A 19280-nucleotide genomic window follows, 5' to 3' on the forward strand; every position below is an offset into this window, starting at 1 on the left:
GGGAACTCTACACTACTAAAAAAACAGGGATAAAGAGAAGGAAAACGTCAAATTAAATCATTCGAAGAGAACGCAGTAATCGAATCGGTCAGTCTTGTGACTGTGTCGCGAGCTCGGGTTCACTGAAAGACAATTCACTATGGCGTACACGATATGCGTGTACAGGTATATAAATCACGCGGAGTGATTGTGAACCATATCGCGGAGGCGTGCTAAGACTTGCATCATGGTGGAGAAAGTACAGTTTGGCAAAGTTGATTTTGCCGTGTTTGGAATTATGTTATTCCTGTCGACCGCTATTGGAATATATCATGCCTTCACCGGTGGAAAGCAGCGAACAACGAAGGAATTTCTCTTCGCGAATCGCGGAATGATGGCAATACCAGTAGCCTTGTCTTTGATCGCATCATTCATGTCAGCTATCACAATTCTTGGTGTTCCGGCAGAGATTTACATCTTTGGGACACAGTATTGGCTTATTATTGCCTCCTACGTAATTCTCTTTCCATCCGTAGCCCTGGTTTTTGTTCCTGTGTTCCGCGCTGTAGATATCTCGAGTTCGTACGAGGTAATTAAGCTTTATGGAACTGAAAGATCATATGTCAAAACAACTGATTCTTTGAATAAACTCGTTATTTGTTTATATCAACAACTCTATTGTAAATGTGCGTTTCAAGTCAAGTTATTTTTACTTTATGAATTTTCTTTAATTTTTTTTCTGGTTTGGGAAAGTTTGACAGTGTTTGAATAAGTTTAAAGTTCATCCACTTTTTTTGCCAATTGGTGATTTGTAAATCCACGTGGTATATGATTCAATTCATAGATGATTTGTAATCCACGTGTTGTATTGGTCGTGGATCAAAGTCCGCCTGTAAAACAAAATTTAAGGAATAGGAGATGAAATTGTAGAAATTGGCGATCGAAAGTGAAACAACTAGAAAACTCAAAGGCGGTTTATTCTGAAAGTATCCAATTCTTAAATTGTCTAAGTTTGTACAAAAAAAAAAACGTTCATGATTTTTAAAAAAGTAATTGAACATTGCAGTACTTTTGTTAATTAACAAAGAAATATGGTTAATTTTTAAGGCAGTAGTCTAGACTTTTTAATGAAGGCTATGTCATAGTGTATATAGATTTGCACGAGTGATGCATAACATGTTGCCAGAATATCAAACTAATTATTTGAACTAAAACATTAGGCATGATCTCAGAATTATGTTCACAGCATGTTGGGATGGAAAAATATTTTACTAGCTTTTGATCATGGGTTACAGACCTTCTGCAAGTTTCAATCAAGAACCTATTGTCTAAACTCATCTGAAATGATTGCCTGATTTGTCTCCTTGTTATTTGTACACAGAGTTACTTTGACTTTATTTTCTGGGATATTGGTGTTGTTTTAGAAGTAAATGAACAAAGTGGTTGAAAAAGCTGCTCCTTAATTAAAGCACCCCTTCTTAAACAAAAAAAGACAATGATAATGATTTTTATTAAATTGATTCAAATTTCTTCAAGCAGTCGATACATCTACAATGTATTACTATTGTATAAACTAGCTGGTGTTCCCAGCTTGATTTGAATTGGTTTTTGTTGAGGGACAAAAAAGGAGAACCTGGGGAAAAAACCCTTAGAGTACAGAATAGAAACTACAACAAACTCAAACCATATGTGATGCCAGTTTTTGGATGAAACCCAGGAAACATTATGGGAAGATGAGCTTTCCCACTTCTGTCAAATCTCTGCTTTCCTCCTAAAAGGGAGAATAAATGTTCATATTACCTGAGAATTTATAGGGATGTGTGGAAACACATTTCTCTTTGAGAAGAGCTTTGAAATTAAGCCTCACAAGTACAATCCATCATTATCACTAACTGTGGGTGGTACTAACAATGATTGTTTTTGTCTTAGTATTTAGAAAAGAGATTTTCAAATGGAGTGCGTATTATTGGCAGTGTCTGTTTTATAATCCAAACGGTGAGATGTCTACATCTTCTTTCTAAATTAATTTTGGGTTTATTTGTCATCCAAATTGAGTGATCAATTGTTTTCTTATTCATTAATTTATGATATGATCCCTTAATAATTTTGTCGCCATTTGACCAATGCTGAAATTTTACACTAAAATTGTATGAAGTAGATTATTTCATAAAATATATCACAAAAAAACAAAAAAAAAACAAAAAAGAATTGCTGTATTTCAAAAGTAAACTAAGACTTTTTGTCCTTTTTATTGTAGTCTCTTTACATGGCTATTGTGGTTTATGGTCCGGCCATAGCACTAGAAGCAGGTAACTGAAATTTTAATTATCAAGCAATATTGTTATCATTAAGGAATAATGCAAGTTTGTTGTGAAACATTTTTTAATTTTTCTCAAATGCAGTGACTGGATTTCCAGTTTGGGCATCCATCATATCCATCGGAGTTATCTGTACTTTCTACACAACTATTGTAAGTTGGATATCACCATTTTTGTTCCAAGATCTAGAGCAGGTCTGCTGCTCTCAATTTTTCTTGAAATTTGATTGGATGTTAAAACATGTTTGTACTGGTTTGTATAGCATAAGGGGAGGAGGAGTATTGTCCCTTCCCTCCCCCCCCCCCCCGAGAGGGTGCCTGTTCATTGCAGGTTACCTTTCCTTCTTTTGCAACAGTTCAATTATAATGTAATGACCTTGCAAGAGCTCAAACCTGGAACTGTTGATGTGGGCTCAGTTGTTCAAATAGTGGTTCACTCTATCCAAAAGATAAATTGCTGTCCAGCAGATAAGTATTACTAAAACAGAGGTCAAGAGGATTAGGGAGTTGGGATTGAGTGTGATATAATCATACACTTTATTAAAACCAGGAGGAAAAAATGTTTACCTTTGTTGTTGAGTGTCCTGTGGTTTTTTAGGGAGGTATGAAGGCTGTTATATGGAATGACGTATTCCAAGCCATTGTTATGCTGGGAGGTCTAATTGCAGTACTGATTGTTGGCACACATAAAGTTGGTGGTTTTGGAAATGTGTTTGATCGTCTTGAGAAAGGCCAACGCCTCAAGTTTATTGAGTAAGTTGATACAAAGTTCCATGAATGTTCAGTATGTTATTTTGAGGTTTTCCCCCACTATTACAGGGCTTGACACTAACTTTTCAACTTACTAGCCAGGCGGCTTGTGACAACTTAGATGTTAGAATGATTTCAGCTTGTTTACTAGCCATACTGGTTAGTGGAGATAAAAAACCACTAGCCAAAACTGAATTTCTACTAGTCTGTGGCTAGTTGGCTACTGTTAGTGTTGAGCCCTGCTATTATAATAACAAAATACAATCTACAGGGAGTGAATTTTTTTGGAGTAGGAATTTTCAACATTTTACATATTACATGTACATATAATTTGTTTTCGTATTTTACAGCTTAAACCCAGATCCTACACAACGTCTGTCAATTTGGAGTCTGATCATTGGTGGTGCTTTTGGTTTGTTTCCACTCTGGGCTGTCAATCAAACTGCTGTTCAGCGATTTTTGGCAGCAAAGTCCAACAGAGAAGCAAAATTGTGAGTGAATTGATTTTGCTATTACTTTTGTTGCTAGGTTCCTCTTCAGACAGAAATTGTTAATCACAGGTTGGTAGTTGCACTTTCTTGTGTTCCATTCTCAGAATTCTGCCATTCGTGTGAATAATTTGTGTCAGGAAAAGGTAGATTGTAATGAACTAATGTTTCGTAACAAAAATAGAATTGGACAGGTGTTACCGGTACATGCTGGAAACTATTTGACACTTTTGAGTAAAAAATTGGCTCAGGCTATCAAGGTTATGGCCGATAATTCTGAAAAGTAGTGAATAGGCTAGTACAGTACATCTGATGCAGATTAGGAAGAGGATAGAGCTGGCTCAGAGGGTTCTGATAACAAAGTTCTAATCTCTATCCTTTGGAACTGCTTCTCTGTGAGGCTGCTTAGCCTCATATTTACAAGATGGCGAAGACAAGACATGGAAACAGGACATGGAAAAAATTGCTCAAAACAAAATTTGATTTCAATTCCTGAACAAGATTGAGTGGCACTAAAGCTCATCACCTGAAAACCATTTGTTACACTTAACTAAGTTATTACCAGCCAAAATCTAGCCAGCAACTGCCTCTTTCTTTACAAAGCCGTAAAACTCTTGAACAAAAGCTCATCTTTCAAACCGGCAGTCTAAATCCCACAGGTATCAATGAACATTTTTCATTCCACTAATTTATTCGTGTTTTTCTCTTTGCCATGTTCCCACCAATAATGTAGCTCCATTTTCTGCCTTTGAAAGCACACACAACCCACAATTCCTCTATTTGTTCCGATGAAGGGCTAACGCTTGAAACGTCAGCTTTTGTAATCGTTACAGTGGCCAATTTACCATTTCAACTTTGTTGATATATCCAAATTCTTTCCTACATGTAGCTGCCAAATTTTACCAACAGTTAGCATTCTCCATTCTCTGTTGGCTAATACACCCCCTTATGTTGTGTGTTAAATTTAATGGAACTGAACATCTTCAATTTTAATCATTTTGCAGGGCTGTTTGGATAAACCTGCCTCTCAGTGTTTTAGCTGTTAGCCTATGTGCTCTGTGTGGATGTGTGATTTATGCATTTTATGCTGACTGTGATCCCATTTCGAATAAACAGATAAAGAAGGGTGACCAGGTGAACAAACCAAAGTCCTTTGAATAATTCATGACTAATTTGATTTATTAAAAACTAAATCATTGGATAATGCAATTCAAGACTTTTTATTGGCTTAGCCATTATGGTATATGAGCCAATATACCATAATCTAATATCTGTACATTGTAACATCCACTTTCTTCTTACAAAATAAAGTCGAGAAGATTTATCTAATATCTCGGAAGCATTTTATTTTTAATAAAACAATTATTCCACTCACGCTTGTTGGATATGAGATGATGGATAGCCAACTCAGCGCTATGTGCCTCGTTGGCTATCCATCATCTCATATCCAACGTGCACTCGTGGAATAATTGTGAAATAGATCATGGTTTAGATGATAAAGGATTGGATGAAGGTGTCAATTTCCCTTTTATTGATTTGCTAATGAATAAGAAAATGTTGTCATATTTGCCTCACCTCCCTTAAAAAATGATGCATCGTTCACATCCACATTGTAAATGTTGATTATGAATCAAGGACAAATTGATTTTGAACTGGTCCCATTTAAATTTCCATTTGTTCCAGATGAATTGTCTTAATTCTAAGGAAAAGAAAAATACAAATCAACTTAGTTTGAGATCTTTTATTCCAAGTTCCATTCTAGTTCGAAATAAATGTTAACTAACAGCATAGTATGTGCATGCAGTGGACTTCTTAACTTGATGCCAGTTTTTACTTGAAGCAAAGACAATATTTCCAATAATATTGTGGAAAGGAACTCTGACAGCTTTAGGTCCCCAAGCTTTGTGGAATCCTTGCATCTTCACTGCCAATCTCTTTATTTAACTTTATGGTATGTTTTCATAGATTCTGCCATATTTTGTTATGCATGTACTGGGATCACTGTATGGAGTTCCAGGTTTATTCGTGGCTTGCTTATTTAGTGGAACACTAAGGTAACTTATAGAGCAAATCGTTGTTGTTTTGTACAATGCATGTTGAAACAGTCAGTAAATCATTAACTAGTGAGGGCAAGTTTCCTGTAAGGTTGCCTGGTGGATCCAACAACTGCATCTATTTATAGTACTGATTGATACCTTCAAAATTTGTGAAAAGTGTTTAAAATGTTTAAATCTACTAATTTACCAATCAGCGACATCTTAAAAATGTGTTCTTCAGTCTTGTTTGTTTTGTTTTAGCACGGTGTCTTCTGGTCTTAACTCACTAGCAGCTGTAGTGTTGGAAGACTTCATCCGACCTTGGACCAGATGTCAACAGAAGGAGTTGTCAGAGACTCGTGCAACCTTGTACTCAAAACTGCTTGGTGAGTAAATTTGATGTTACATTGTTCATCATAATTACTTGCCATAGGCTAACTAGGGTCTGAAAGCAGATGGGGAGAGCAGAACTCAGCCAGAGCTGCTACTTTGTCCAGCCAGACTCCAAGTTTAGGGGCCAGTTTGATCAATTCAGCCACAATCTTGGTCTTTTAACCAAACAGTGAAGTCATGTCCTTTGTCTTTCTTCATCAGTGGAGGATGGATCAAACACCATCCTTGTGGAATTCTGAAGTTGTTGGTTCAACTTTTTGATATTGTACAGGTGGAAAGAAAGGAACAACAAAAGCTTTTCATAAACTTGTTAACTGATAAGGGTTAGCGTATTGGTGCATATTTTGCTAATGTACCAATAACAAAGTTTACCTTTTTCTTTGTTTTTCAATGTGGAATTCTCTATATTGTCACTGTGTTGTGAAAAGTAGGTCAAATTCTTAACCATGCAGGATCTCAGTAAAGTGCATTGAGTTTGATTCATCACATACAAGATAAAGTAACAGTTTTGTTTTCCATACAGCTTTAGCATTTGGAGGTTTGACCATTGGCTTGTCTTTCCTTGCTACCAAGCTTGGTGCCATTTTGCAGGTTCGTCTCAGTTGTGAATTAGAGTTGCTGTGAGATTTTCGTTAGAAGGCACTATGTAATCTCTAATACAAGACCACTGATTCTTGGTGGTGGGAACAGTTTTGTACTTACCTTTCCTTTTTTCAGTAACCTAATGGTGGCCTGATAGTGATCCCTCACCTCTCAGGGACCCCACACTCTCTCCCTTGTAATCTCATTGTTAGTCCACAGTGACCCATGGTGATGCCCCCCCAGTCACCCCCACACAGACTTCACAGTGACCTCACAAAGTTCCAGTAGTTACCCTTTTGTGAACCATCAGTACCCTTATAGTGACTGTTAAAACCCTTCTGTCACCTCAGAGTAGCCAAACAGTATCCCCATGGTTTTATGATGAATTTGCACTGATGCATTAGTGACGCCTTGGTATCCAAGTACTGACGTCACCCTACATGTACATGCACTTAGTCAATCCCATTGTCCTAGTAGTCCAAGTTTCACTCTATTGTGGCTCTTGAGCCATCCAACTTGGGGCAGAAAGTCAGATTCCACTTTCTTTACTAAGAACCAAATGATCAAATGTTGCTTAAACACGAAGGCGCGCTATATGAGGAAGTCTTCCCTGGTAAGACCTTGGCTCATTTGTCACTCACCGTTGACGTGTGCGGGTCAAATTTAAATGCTGGTAGACGAACAAAAGGAGCTAATGAGATATCTATTGTTTACTTCCACCAGCATGGTGGCATGAGGTAACGTGCGAACCACCAACTTCGATCTCAAATTTACCGCCACAAATAAAGACAGTTTATATTGGAGAAAGGAAATACAAATCTCAAAAATTCTTGTATTGTGATGAAGACATGAAACAATTTTGACGAATGCGCCCGCTGTTCACTGCTTTGGAGTAGCTGTAGCTCAAGCTGAGTTGACTCTAAGAGTTCTACATCACACGACGTTTGATTGACAAATGGTCCAGTGGGAGCTAAGGCTCCTTTTATAGCGCGCCTTCGTGTTTAATTTCCAATACCTTACACTTCTTTGTTTTGTTATTCAGACATTTTACAGCGTGTTTGGAGTAGTTGGTGGTCCTGTTGTAGGAGCATTTTGTCTTGGAATGTTCACTCGTCGAGCTCACTCCAGGGTAAGCAGCGTGCCGTTTTAAGAATCTTTTGTTGTGCTTTATCTATCTTGTTAGGTATGCTTATTAGCATAGGTGAAGTGTTACGTGCCCAGTGACTCCAACCTGCTGCAGCTGTTGGATTATACACCTTTCCACGAGAGAAAACCGGGAGCATTTTGTCTGATGGTTAGACAGTACGCATTTATGCACTTGGGTGGAGAGAGGCCTGGGGAGAATAAAATGTCTTGCCTTAGAACAACACATTTACGCGGTTTCACACGAACTTTGGAAGCGGAGAGTAGATTTTAATGTTCTGTTATTTTGTCAGGGTGTGTACGTTGGATTGTTACTTGGATTTATCATTGGTTTGTGGATCGGTATCGGAGCTAAAGTTTACCCTCCACCCGCCACTAAAGCTCCCCTCTCGACTGAAAAGTGTCAAATTATGCCAACGAACAGTACAGTCATGGTGAACTCAACCAGGTGAGTACAAGCGCAGGTCGTTCCGAGGGGACCGGGGGTGGAACGTTTAGAAACTTGCGGGGTGGGGTTGGGGGTTCAAGCGCACCCTTGAGCTCAAAATTCCCCAAAAGCCCTTCGTGCAGTTTAACCAGGTGAGGCAGACATGTGCAGGTCATACAGATTGGACAGAACATTTAGAAACGTGCGGGGTGGGGTTGGGGCTCAAGTGCACCCTTGAGCTCAAAATTCCCAAAAGGCCCTTTGTGTAGTTAAACCAGGTGAGCCAGACACGTGCGGGTTATGCAGAGTAGACGGAGCATTTAGAAACGTGCAGTGTGAGGTTGGGGGTTTAAGCGCACCCTTGAGCTCAAAATTCCCAAAAGGCCGTTTGTGTAGTTTAACCAAGTGAGCCAGACATGAGTAGGTCATACAGAGTGGACGGGGCATGTACAAACGTGCGGGGTGGGGTTGGGGGCTTAAGTGCATGCCTCAGCTAAAATTTCTCAAAAGGTTCTTTGTATAGTTCATTGGCACAACCAATCCTGTTTTCAATCTCAACAGTTACCATTGTCTCCGAAATTGATTGATTGTCAATGCGAAAGTTGGTACTTTTGTACTTGAAGCTCTGCACCATGAGTTTATTTTGCCAAGCGCAATCCTTATGAAGCGATGTGCTTTACTTTACTGTACTCTGTGATTGATTAAGAAAACACGCGAAATTCTCGGCTAATCAATTGTTAAACTATAACAAATCTCGACCTAGTCTCTTCCGTTTTTCCGCGCTCTAGACCGTCCCCGTCATGACATGGATTTCTCATGGACCTTTTGTGCTCGTTAACTTTAGTCTAATTAAACATTGTCGCGTTTGTTTTACGATACTCGAATTGATTTGGCATCCTATCGAAAAGCGCTTTAATTTCTATGTATTGACGAAAGACCCATCTACGGTTAGGCGTTTCCAGTTAATTTCAATAAGAAATGTCGAAGTGGCCCTTTGAAAGCAGGGATGGAAAAAGGTGATAAACGTATACGTTTTTTCCTCACAAGTTCACCGCTCCCACCAAAGGAATACGAAGGCCTGGCATTGTACAGACTGTCTTTTTTGTGGTACAGCGCTGTGTGCTTTGCAGTGACTTATCTAACTGGACTGATTGTCAGTGTCTTGTGGCCTGGTAAGTCATTTCTTTTTTCAGAGTTAGCTATTGCCTATCCAAGAACAAACACGGAGAGAGACAACAAAGTCTTTGGCGTTCTCATCGTGAATTTCACATTTTGCGACTTTTTGGTGTCGACAAAAATGGTTCTTTTTTCCCCCAGACATCCGTACTTTGAATGTTATCGCAGTTTCGTTTCCGTTTTCATTGACAAAACGTATCTCTGCTCTGTTTACTATTATGCTGTTTTCATCTTCATAAATCGCACATCGAGGTTAGCCTTCTAATGGTCGTTTCGGAAGACAGACCTCCATTCAAGAGAGTATTTATAATTGACGTAGGTGGAATTGACATATCTAAGGTCTGGACCAGGAATCGTTCGCTCTTTCCTCGCGTGTTCCTTTTCTCAAACTAAAGATTTGGAACTTTCTTTCTTTCCAGGTGATCATAGAATTGGTGATGTGGACTCTCGGCTGCTGTTCAAAATTGGTTACTGCTTACCTGATTGCGCATTGAAAAACTCTCAAGAACCACAGGATGAACATCAACAGTTAAACCAGGTGAGTTTAGACACAGATCCTACACCAAAATTCTCCTTAAATTTCCAATTATTTCTCTCAAATGATTGGTCTGAGAATTTGGTGTTACATCGAGCATGCCTTTTAGATAATAATATTCTCATCTCTCATCTCTCACCTCCCATCACCTTTAAACCAAGTGATTTCAACGTGAGAAAGTAGATGTTGATCACTAAGCTAATCACTGCCTAATTGGACGACTAAGCTCAAAACTTATCATCTTAATCAATTTTAAAAACGCCACGTGAGTTTTTCTTTATTTCTTGCTCGTGGCAAGTGTTGTTGCAAAAAACATTTGTCCCACAGAACTGACGTGGAGATAATGAGGAGATAGATAAGGTAGTTAAACTCTTCCTTTTCGTTTCAGGTTGATAGAAAAACAGCAAAGGAGAATGGAACGACTTCAAAATTCGGGGGGGACATGGAACACGTTGAAGAGGACACAGAGGGTGCATTACTTATGACCACAAGGATGTGACGTAATCATCCTACCATCCGAGTTTGACTGAAGAGTTGGAAGAGTTGAGGGTGGTGGCAGACTGAGTAATGTTCGTCACGGTTCTCATAGGCATGAGTTGCGTGACTTATGGATAGAGAAAGTCATTTCGTGACGCATCTGGTGATGAAGCTGTGGAAGGGTCTTTGCGGTCATTTCTTTTTGGTTTGGTTTAAAGAAAAATGGAATAATTGATTTTGAATTTTCATATTTATTTACACTTTTTTCCTGTTTAAAAAAAGCGATAAAATGATGTTATATGGTATTTGTTGTAAATGAACCTTTTCGTACGTACACAGATTCTCACTAATTCGGATAAAAAAAAATGTGCGCATGGGCTATACATATCGAGGAGGCTGTGTAGCGGCTTTCAATATCTTGTGTAAGTAATCTTAGCCGAAGGTAACATGCGACATAAAGAACTATTACGAATGATTTGAAAAACTATATGTAACATGAGCCATTCTGCAATCACTCGTGTACGTAAAGCTTACTCAAAAAATACCATCCTAAGCAAGAGAAGTAAATATGAAAACGAACTTATCTGACAGTATGCGAACTACAAATTACATAAGTGAAAATTATACCTTTTTTTTCTCCGGTAAGATCCACCAAGGTCTAATTTGCAAGTATCTTCTTAAACAATTATTTCGCGTGCGTATAAAATTAGGAAGGTCTGATTTTAATGTCCTTTTGACTTGACGCGAAACGAAAATTGCTTAATCATAGTTAATAATTATAGGCTGTGTCTTTCGTGATCGGTTTAGGTAGAGTTGAGTCCGATCAAAAAGTGGAGTTGAAAGAAATCAGGGAGGAGAACAATGTTGAAGGGAATGACGAATGTAGCACTACGCTCTGTGATTAGTCTGGAAACATCGCGTCATCCTCTCATCCAATCATATGCAAGACTAAAACCAATCGTGACTTGGTTACTCACGAGATCCCGCCCTTCAGTTTTCACCTTGAGTTCAGATTGGTTCTCCGAAATATGTTTCTTTGTTCTAATTGGCTGTAGTGTTTACTCCGATTTAGTTTCATGACACCCAATCAATATGTGGTAAAACGGCAGCTAATCATAATTTGGTAGAAAACACAGTGGAAAAAGTCCCGTTTGGTTTTAGTTTTGCGGTTGGGTGATGAATCACAGTCCTTGTACAAGTTGTTCCCGCCCCAGTTTTAAGTTAAGTGGTAATAAATATATTTAGTTAATCGGTGGCTTGGGAAAGTTCGCTCCCTTCCCCGGATGGTAAAGCTAATTAAGTTCGGTGGTGTCCAATCTGAGAATAACCACTTAAGCATGAGAACTTCGTTTGATCGTTTCAGTAAAATGAATATTACCACGGCTAGGTTTTCTATGCCTGCGTCAAAACTAAGTGTATTTTTCTTAAATTAACTCTCAAATTTTCCAATGTTGTTGAAATGCCCTTGTGAAATTTTCTCGTCACCAGACTTGTTTTGGATTGTGGTAATGAGGACCTTTTCTTTTTTTTTCTTTTTTTTTCTTTTTTTTTCTTTTTTTTTTTTACTGATATCTATCGTTCTAAACCAAACTGAAGAACCGAAAAAAGCTTTCAATCGTTTGAATACCCAAGGGAACTAATATTTGCTTTTACTGTGAATGAGAGCTTAGTTTTTTTTTTTATTGAATTAGGATTTTTTTGGAAATTGAGCATTAACTAATCCTTTTTTCACGGTTAGGAGATTCGAACAGATCGTACGGCTCGTGAGTACATTAGACGACTCGGAAACCATCCGTGGTATTAGACATGAATGGCTGTTGACAGTTGCTTTTCGGAAGTGTTTTACCCTGCACACACGTCATTTCCTGTCTCGCATCTTTGACTTCGTTTTCGAATGAGAATCAGGTTGAGACTTGCAATAGTTCTCAAGGAAACCTTAATCATTATCATTCATTTTTCTTTTGATGTTTTCCTTTGAATGTTAGTAAATATTGAGCGACCATTGTTTTCCTTCATTTCAGCAATTTCGTTTTTCATTAAGGATTTCAGGTATTAATTAAAAGCCCTTTTGTGTTGGTCAGAGAAGTTGTGCGGTGATTCCACCAGTAATTAAGTACACACTTCACTCAGCAGTGATGACATGAATTTATTTAATGTACAATGCATCAAAGGGAAATTACATCTACATTATCCTGCTTAAAATAGACTTTGCAAACTTGCAGATTTCGCTACTGCCGTACGTGGTTATATTTAGATTGACAGAAATATTTTATTTTACATGAATTCTCGTCAATGCAAGCCATTAAAACTGAGTTTCAAAACCCGCTTTAACTGTGGTATTGCTTTTTTGTACAGAAGACGAAATTTTAATACTGACGTGTGCGAAATTAACAATTAAGACGACAAGAAATTTTCAACGAGCTATTGAAATGCTGGACAGCTAGCCTTACATCTAAGCCATTGTACTTTTACAATTTAAATTATGTATTTAAAACAACAACCTTAGTCTTCAAGAAATATTACCTACTATGATTGTTATCACTGAAGAAAAAGTTGCATCGGTGGGATAAATATATACTAGCTGAAGCAATTTCAACTGAAGTGTTATTGGGCGTTTACCAATTTTTCATCCAACCCCAGATTTTAAAATAATCTGATTTACACTTGAACGTGCTAGATCACAAAGAGGAACCTTTGTTAGGAATAGAAGTCCTTGAAGATTGTGCAACTTAATTTTAATCAGTGCGTATTGTTTCTCTCTAAATATTATGCAAATTGTCACTGCGGAAGTGTTGTTAAATTTCCCTTCGTTCAATAGAAAGATAAAAAAACAGAAAGGAATATTTATCAAGAGAAATCTTCCTAAAGGATGTACGCATCCTTTCTTAAGAATCCACTAGAAAAGTTTAATGAAAAGATATTGGGTTTTCATTCTTATTTAAAGCAAGGCATTACGAGTGGTTTTTAATCATATTCTTGTCGGTGAAAATCCGGTATTTACCCTAAACTCGCGGCAAACAGTTCAAATCTAAAACCAGTAAAGTACATATACAGCTGCCATCGCCGAACAAGCATTAAAAGGAGTTTAACATTGTTTTGTTTTTCCTTTACGCTACGCCTTGTAATTAAAATATCATCAAAGACTATTGAAACAGCTGCAAGACTTTTCAATAAATAAGTTTTGTTAATCCCTTAGAAGTGATTCGGGTGAGAAACAAGTTAAATACCGAACTGGAATATGCTTCAAGATTATCCACTTTTGAAAGTCTATAGAAGTAGGCAAGCATAGTCGTGTCTCGTGTATTTCAGTCGGATTGATTTCGGTAATCTCCCGGAAAACATAGAAAATTAACTTCATATCCGAAAGATAATCTCGTCTTTACAGCGCAAACAAGTCACTTTTATCCCCGAAGGAAAACAAAGTTTATCCTTGCACAATGAAACCGGAATTAACTGACACGTTTGCAAAGAATCAGTTTTCAACACGAATCTATCTGCATTGGTTCTAAACTTTTACCGAAAAATTGCCGTAGCAATCAATAACCTACCTAGTGCGGAAGGAAACAAATTGTGGTTTTTGTTGTGGATTTTACATATACTTTCAACGCAGAAATAAAAAACTTAAATTCGCATCTGTTTTTTAATTTGTTTTCTGATAGACCAAGTTATGGATGGAACATTTCACAAAGCGGAAAATATCGGGGCGCCATAACATTCCTGCCCCAATGTGCTTTTTAACAGTAAGATATAAACTCCATCAATTAATAATAACGTTAGTCGCAGTTTTGACCTCTTTGAACCTGGCGAGCGGATGAAATAGCTTTCCATCAGGCCTTTAAATTGCATGATTTATATCTAGATGAAGAAGCATAAATCAATTTTTTATGACCGTTAATAATGTGCAAGAATTGTCTTTTGGCGGTTTAAGTTTGCTACCCAATAACCCTAGGGCCTTAGCAGACGCAACCTGAAGGTTAAAATTTCCTCCTCACCCCACTAAGAAAGGAAAATGAAACAAAATAAAATGTGCAACACACATTAACTTATTTGTTACGCTTAGTTCGTAACCAACCAAGAAACCTGACGTCCATATCACTATCATTTCAAGCCTTGAAATCTTCTTCAGTTTGCTTTGTTTAAATTCGATGTGTTCCCCTTTAGAATGAAACTTTTTTCTTCAATTTTCCTTTCTTAGCTTTCGGTTTTTTCCGCTTCCATACTGAGTAAAGCATTTTCTGAATTTCCGATGTCTCCTTTTAAATCGTTTAGTTGAGTTTGAAATTTCCCATGGAGACGAACAGGCGATATTTTAGTCTCTATACATCTCGGAGGACCTTGAAAGAGAGAAATTGATGGTGAGTGTGCGAAAACGCGATGTAGACGAGGACGAGGCAAGCTCCCCTGGTTGTACGCCATCCCTCTTGCATAGGGATCTTAGTGCTCTGGAAAAATCTCGCTTGAGAAACGCGTATAAAATGGGATTTACGAGCGACACAGAAAAACGAATAAAGTCAACGGCCATAAATGGCTCCTGAGGCATTGCCTCCATGTTCAGCCCTGGGAGAAGAATCAAAAAGCCCGTGACATAAAACGACAGCCAGCAAATTATGAAAATTGAGAGCATCGCCACAAAGATGATCAGGGCACGCGCTTCTGTAGCAATAGGGGCACGTTGGCTGTTCGCGCTCGTAGCACGCGTGTTGTACAGGCCACGGATCTCCTTTATCTGGCGGTGGATCACCATGAACATGCTCACGTAGCTGATGGCCATGAACAGAGCTGGCAGAAAAAAACAGAACACAATTCCAACGATGTTGTATGCCAGTGCGTACTGTTGAGAGGTCGAATCGCGAGGTTTGAAGAATCGTGTTGGATCTTCCCAGGTCAACTGGATAAGCGAGACGAACATTGAGAACAACCAAACGCCAGCTATAGCTTTGAGAAGCCGCGGTGCCGTCACGATATTAATGTACTTCATTGGATACATTACATAGATGTACCTTTCTAAAGTCACCACAAGGATGTGGTACATGGTGGAGACTGCTATAAAGCGGTAGATCAGCACACCTGCTGTACAAACTCCAGCTTTTAAAACCGCATTACAGGCGATAAAGAGAGGAATTCCTAGCAAGCCAACCAACAGATCGGACACGGCGAGACTGATGAGCAAGCTGTTCGTTTTTGTTTGTAGATATTCCCTGTAAAAGAACAGCGAAATCACCAGCAAATTTATGGCAATTATCATCACGCTCAGAATTATCAGTGCACCATCATATGTTGGGTCAAAATATGTTTCCAGTTCGGTATCTTGGGCGGCCGCAGATTGCACTGTACTGGAAGGGAGGTTTGAGTTGTTTTTTTCCAATTCCATCATCCTTGTTTCGGGATCCAATGCAAGCTGAACTGAATAAAGTATATAAATTCAACCAAGGTGTCGATTTACTCGATGCAGTTGCGGCTTTGCAGTTGATGAAACGGGTATTTTGCTTCAATCACGCAATGTCCTTCGTCCCAGTTCTTTCCCGTTGCTGTTAATCCGTAGGTTTTCACTGTTATGGCTTTGTTTATAAAGAAGCACAGCAATTTTTTCAGTTTTTAGCCTGCTCTACTCTATGGCAGTCCCAAAACACTAAAGATTCTCGTGTTTTAATTATTTCTCGGATCTAATTGACAAATGTGCCTTTTTCAGCCTAAACGTGTCCAAGAGAAGTAAAAATGACATAAACATCAACAGGAACAATAGTCTGTGACTCTTGTCCTCGACCTCAAGATGGTTTACAGTACTGCGAAGCTGATGAAACGAGGAATTCGATCTGGCAAATAGCAGGTTTTGAAATTTTTTCACGAAGTGGCATCTGCTGACGTGAAGTTCTCCCACTCAGGGGATCAATTTCTTTCAACCGTATTTGTAGGTTTCGTGCAATCTATTAGCCTTTCGGCTAGAGAGCGGTTCCTTCTCTGGTTTATGTCTCAATTAAGTGAATTAAAATCAAGTCCTTGATTAATGTGAAGCTAGACACGGTTATTTCTACTCGCCTCCCAGTGTGTTGTGCGTAAAACGCCTACACTAGAAGCCGTTTAGAAGAATAAACATTCTCTTTCTCTCCTTCAAAATAATCACAGGCGTCGCGTATTGTTCCGTTTGCATCTGCTGTCTCGACGAGGGTAGAAACTAGCGGTTACTTTGTAGTAAACTTTTGGCGTTTTTGTTCCAAAGTGATTGGTGGTTTGTGGTTTTAAGGCCCCATTAGCGAGGTACCTCGTACAAAAGGAGTTTTACCAAGCGCCTTGGTGGAAAAAAACCATCAAATTGGTATTGAAATTTGGACAACAGCAACGTAACTTCACGAGTTGAATTTCCAAAACGGACTTGTCAAGTCTAAATAAAAACCCGATTTCACATTACCAAGTTAATAAAATATGAATGAAAATTGCTTCTTCGCTAACAGAATGTGTTAATAAAATCTCCTTGAAACACTCACTGTTTTTCTTGCTGATCAAACAAAGAAACCGTCTTTTTGTACCATTTGTGTGAATTACTGAGGCCCTATTGTGTGGCGTCGGCAGAATGTTTGAAGTACAGCTGTTTGACAACGAGTTTATAATGATTTCAACAGATAAGCAATTTCAGAGCGCGTTCATTTCCCGTTTGGCGCGCCAGGGTTTGAACTTGGTTCAAGAAAATAAAAAAAATTAGACTTTGTTATTATCGATGTTGGGACTTGCATTATTTCGGCGATAAAAGTGCGAAAAGGGGATTGGCACTTCAGAGAGATGAAGTTCCACGGTAAACAAGGAGCAAAAAGCTGTTTGGTTAGCTTCGAGATATCATGACGTATTTTTTGATAACTGTATAATTTATTGAACGAGGATGTCTACTGGGAAACCCTCCTAATGTATCAGCTTTGCGTGGAAACCATAGCAACGGTGACAAAGATACCCACTATGTTGCGGAAGAACACTGTTATCATCAAAAATCCGAATTACGTCGCTCTTTTTTGTCTTCTGGTTTTCTTACTTTTCCTTTAGAGCGCAGGCTACATTTTTCGCCTTTTCATGATTTTGTTTATTTACGGTCATTCTTAATTAGCGTATTTTTCAGTGAAAAGAAAATAAAAGAACCCCAGAATGTACGCTTTAGGCGACGAAAATTTGCATTCTACCGCGTTTAAATTTTTCGCCTCCACAAAAAAAAGAAAAAAAAAGGACTATAAATCTAAGTTTTGTGATACACAGACGTAAAAACAGAATTCGAGTTCAAAATACTACGAAATCCTCATGTCTTTCTGAGGCCGAGAATAGCTTTCAATCTGTGTGCTTTTCATTCACACTAAACAAACATTAACATTGTTAGGTTATGAATTTTAGAAAGTGATTGAATAAAATCCCCGTAAATCCACGACCCCGCAAAACCCACGCCCTCGGAAACACGCTCTGTGGTTATTCTTTTGCCTTTTTTTTTTTTTTTAGTTTAACTGAAAGCGAATGTTCAAAATGATACAGTTTTTATATTTTTTTGCTCCTTTTTTTTGTGTGCGTAAATAAAATAATTAAAACCGTCGATCCAACGAGTGTAGGATAGGAAAGCTTTAGTATTTTCCTGTTAAGTTATATCGTTAATGAAACATACTACCGAGAAATATAATTCCTGAAAAATAACATTTCAGTAGTCACTTCTGAAAAGTGTCATTCCTCTTTATTAAAATTTACAGAGCCTCTCTAAACTGTCAACCGAAGAATCCATTTCGTGTTCTTCAAAACTGATCTCTTTGCTAGAGGCGATTCAATCATGTAATGTAATTTTACTCCGCTCAAAATTGACATATGGCGTGAAATTTCCGAAAATTCAACTTATTGCATATTTAATTTTTTGGTCAGGTGCACAGAGACTATTTCTATCCTAATGTTTTGTACGAAAAGTTTTTTTTTCGTGGTTAGCCGAATAAATTCTTAATCAGTTATCTTCGAAGAGTAATGACCGCCGGTCGATGAACTTTTATGAATAGTTATTTTGGATGCCCTCAAAACTTCCCGTGCGGTAAATGTTGATAACAAGTTAATGTTCGATACATTGAAACATTTCAGGCCATTTACATCTTTGTGATTTTTCATTGTGCACGACAGCTCTCAAGTACCCAAGTCGTTTTCTTGCCTCTGTGACCAGCCATCCAAAAAGAAAACACAAAATCCATAGAAATGTGTAACACGTCTAAAAGGCAAGAAATTATTTTTTGGTGTACGATAAATTGAACATTGTGAAATCAATGAATGGACTTGCGAATAAGGAAGGAAGTTGAAATTTAGTCTTTGATCACTATTTGTTTATTCAAAAGTGGCACAAAAGAGGTTTTCTCTCCGTGAAAAAATAATTTCTCACCGAGCTTTAAAATGAACGCTAAAACATGTCCCAAGCTATACCCGACAAAGCAGGCAACCTCTTCGCTACCGTATTTATTGATTCTACCTATTGAGGCCTTTAGTGCATCTAAAATATTTTAAAAGATACTGAGTCATGTTGTCTCCGGTACAATCACTTTTAAGGGGGCTAAGAGGAAAATATTACAATGTTTCGGCGAAATGTAATTTTTTATTACTGTCATGGCATGGAGGCGTATATTTGGGGGTTAATATGTAGCAGTCTAAAACTGAAGGAGCAACTAATTTCCTTCCTCTAACAAGCAACTATTGCAACGTCAAATTAGTGACAATTATGCTGTTTCAGATAAAATGAAACAATTCACCGGATGAAACTAAACTGGACATTTTTCCGCGACAAGACACACGAGCTTGTGTAACTATCTTACAGAGAAAACGTAGGTTGAAATAATATTAACTTTATTTGAGCGAGTTACACTGAAATCTGGCTGCTCTGAGAGAAAGAAATGAAAAGTGAATTGTAGGTTTAGTTCATGTGCAAATACTATTTAATAGTCCTAAATGTATTATTCCTGATCTGAAGATGGACTAAAGTAAGTGA

At 38.1% G+C, this 19280-nt stretch overlaps 2 protein-coding genes across 2 annotated transcripts; one reads left to right on the top strand and one right to left on the bottom strand.

Annotated features, from left to right (window-relative positions):
- Positions 1 to 165: 165 nt before the first annotated feature.
- On the top strand, positions 166 to 12629 carry LOC111330914 (sodium-coupled monocarboxylate transporter 1). Its single transcript, XM_022935912.2, has 15 exons — positions 166 to 568; positions 1909 to 1974; positions 2237 to 2288; positions 2382 to 2449; positions 2895 to 3049; positions 3397 to 3537; positions 4539 to 4668; positions 5500 to 5588; positions 5832 to 5956; positions 6487 to 6554; positions 7588 to 7674; positions 7982 to 8136; positions 9163 to 9287; positions 9711 to 9829; positions 10215 to 12629. The coding sequence occupies exons 1-15, from the start codon at positions 227 to 229 to the stop codon at positions 10323 to 10325; spliced, it is 1833 nt and encodes a 610-aa protein (XP_022791647.2). The 5' UTR covers positions 166 to 226; the 3' UTR covers positions 10326 to 12629.
- Positions 12435 to 18976, bottom strand: LOC111330922 (histamine H2 receptor). The gene is made up of 2 exons (XM_022935923.2): positions 16786 to 18976; positions 12435 to 16682 (listed from the first exon to the last, which is right to left on the bottom strand). Exon 2 carries the CDS (start codon positions 15675 to 15677, stop codon positions 14613 to 14615), a length of 1065 nt encoding a protein of 354 aa, XP_022791658.2. The 5' UTR covers positions 15678 to 16682; positions 16786 to 18976; the 3' UTR covers positions 12435 to 14612.
- Positions 18977 to 19280: the final 304 nt, after the last annotated feature.

Source organism: Stylophora pistillata, chromosome 7 (genome assembly GCF_964205215.1).
Source record: "Stylophora pistillata chromosome 7, jaStyPist1.2, whole genome shotgun sequence".
NCBI lineage: Eukaryota > Metazoa > Cnidaria > Anthozoa > Scleractinia > Pocilloporidae > Stylophora > Stylophora pistillata.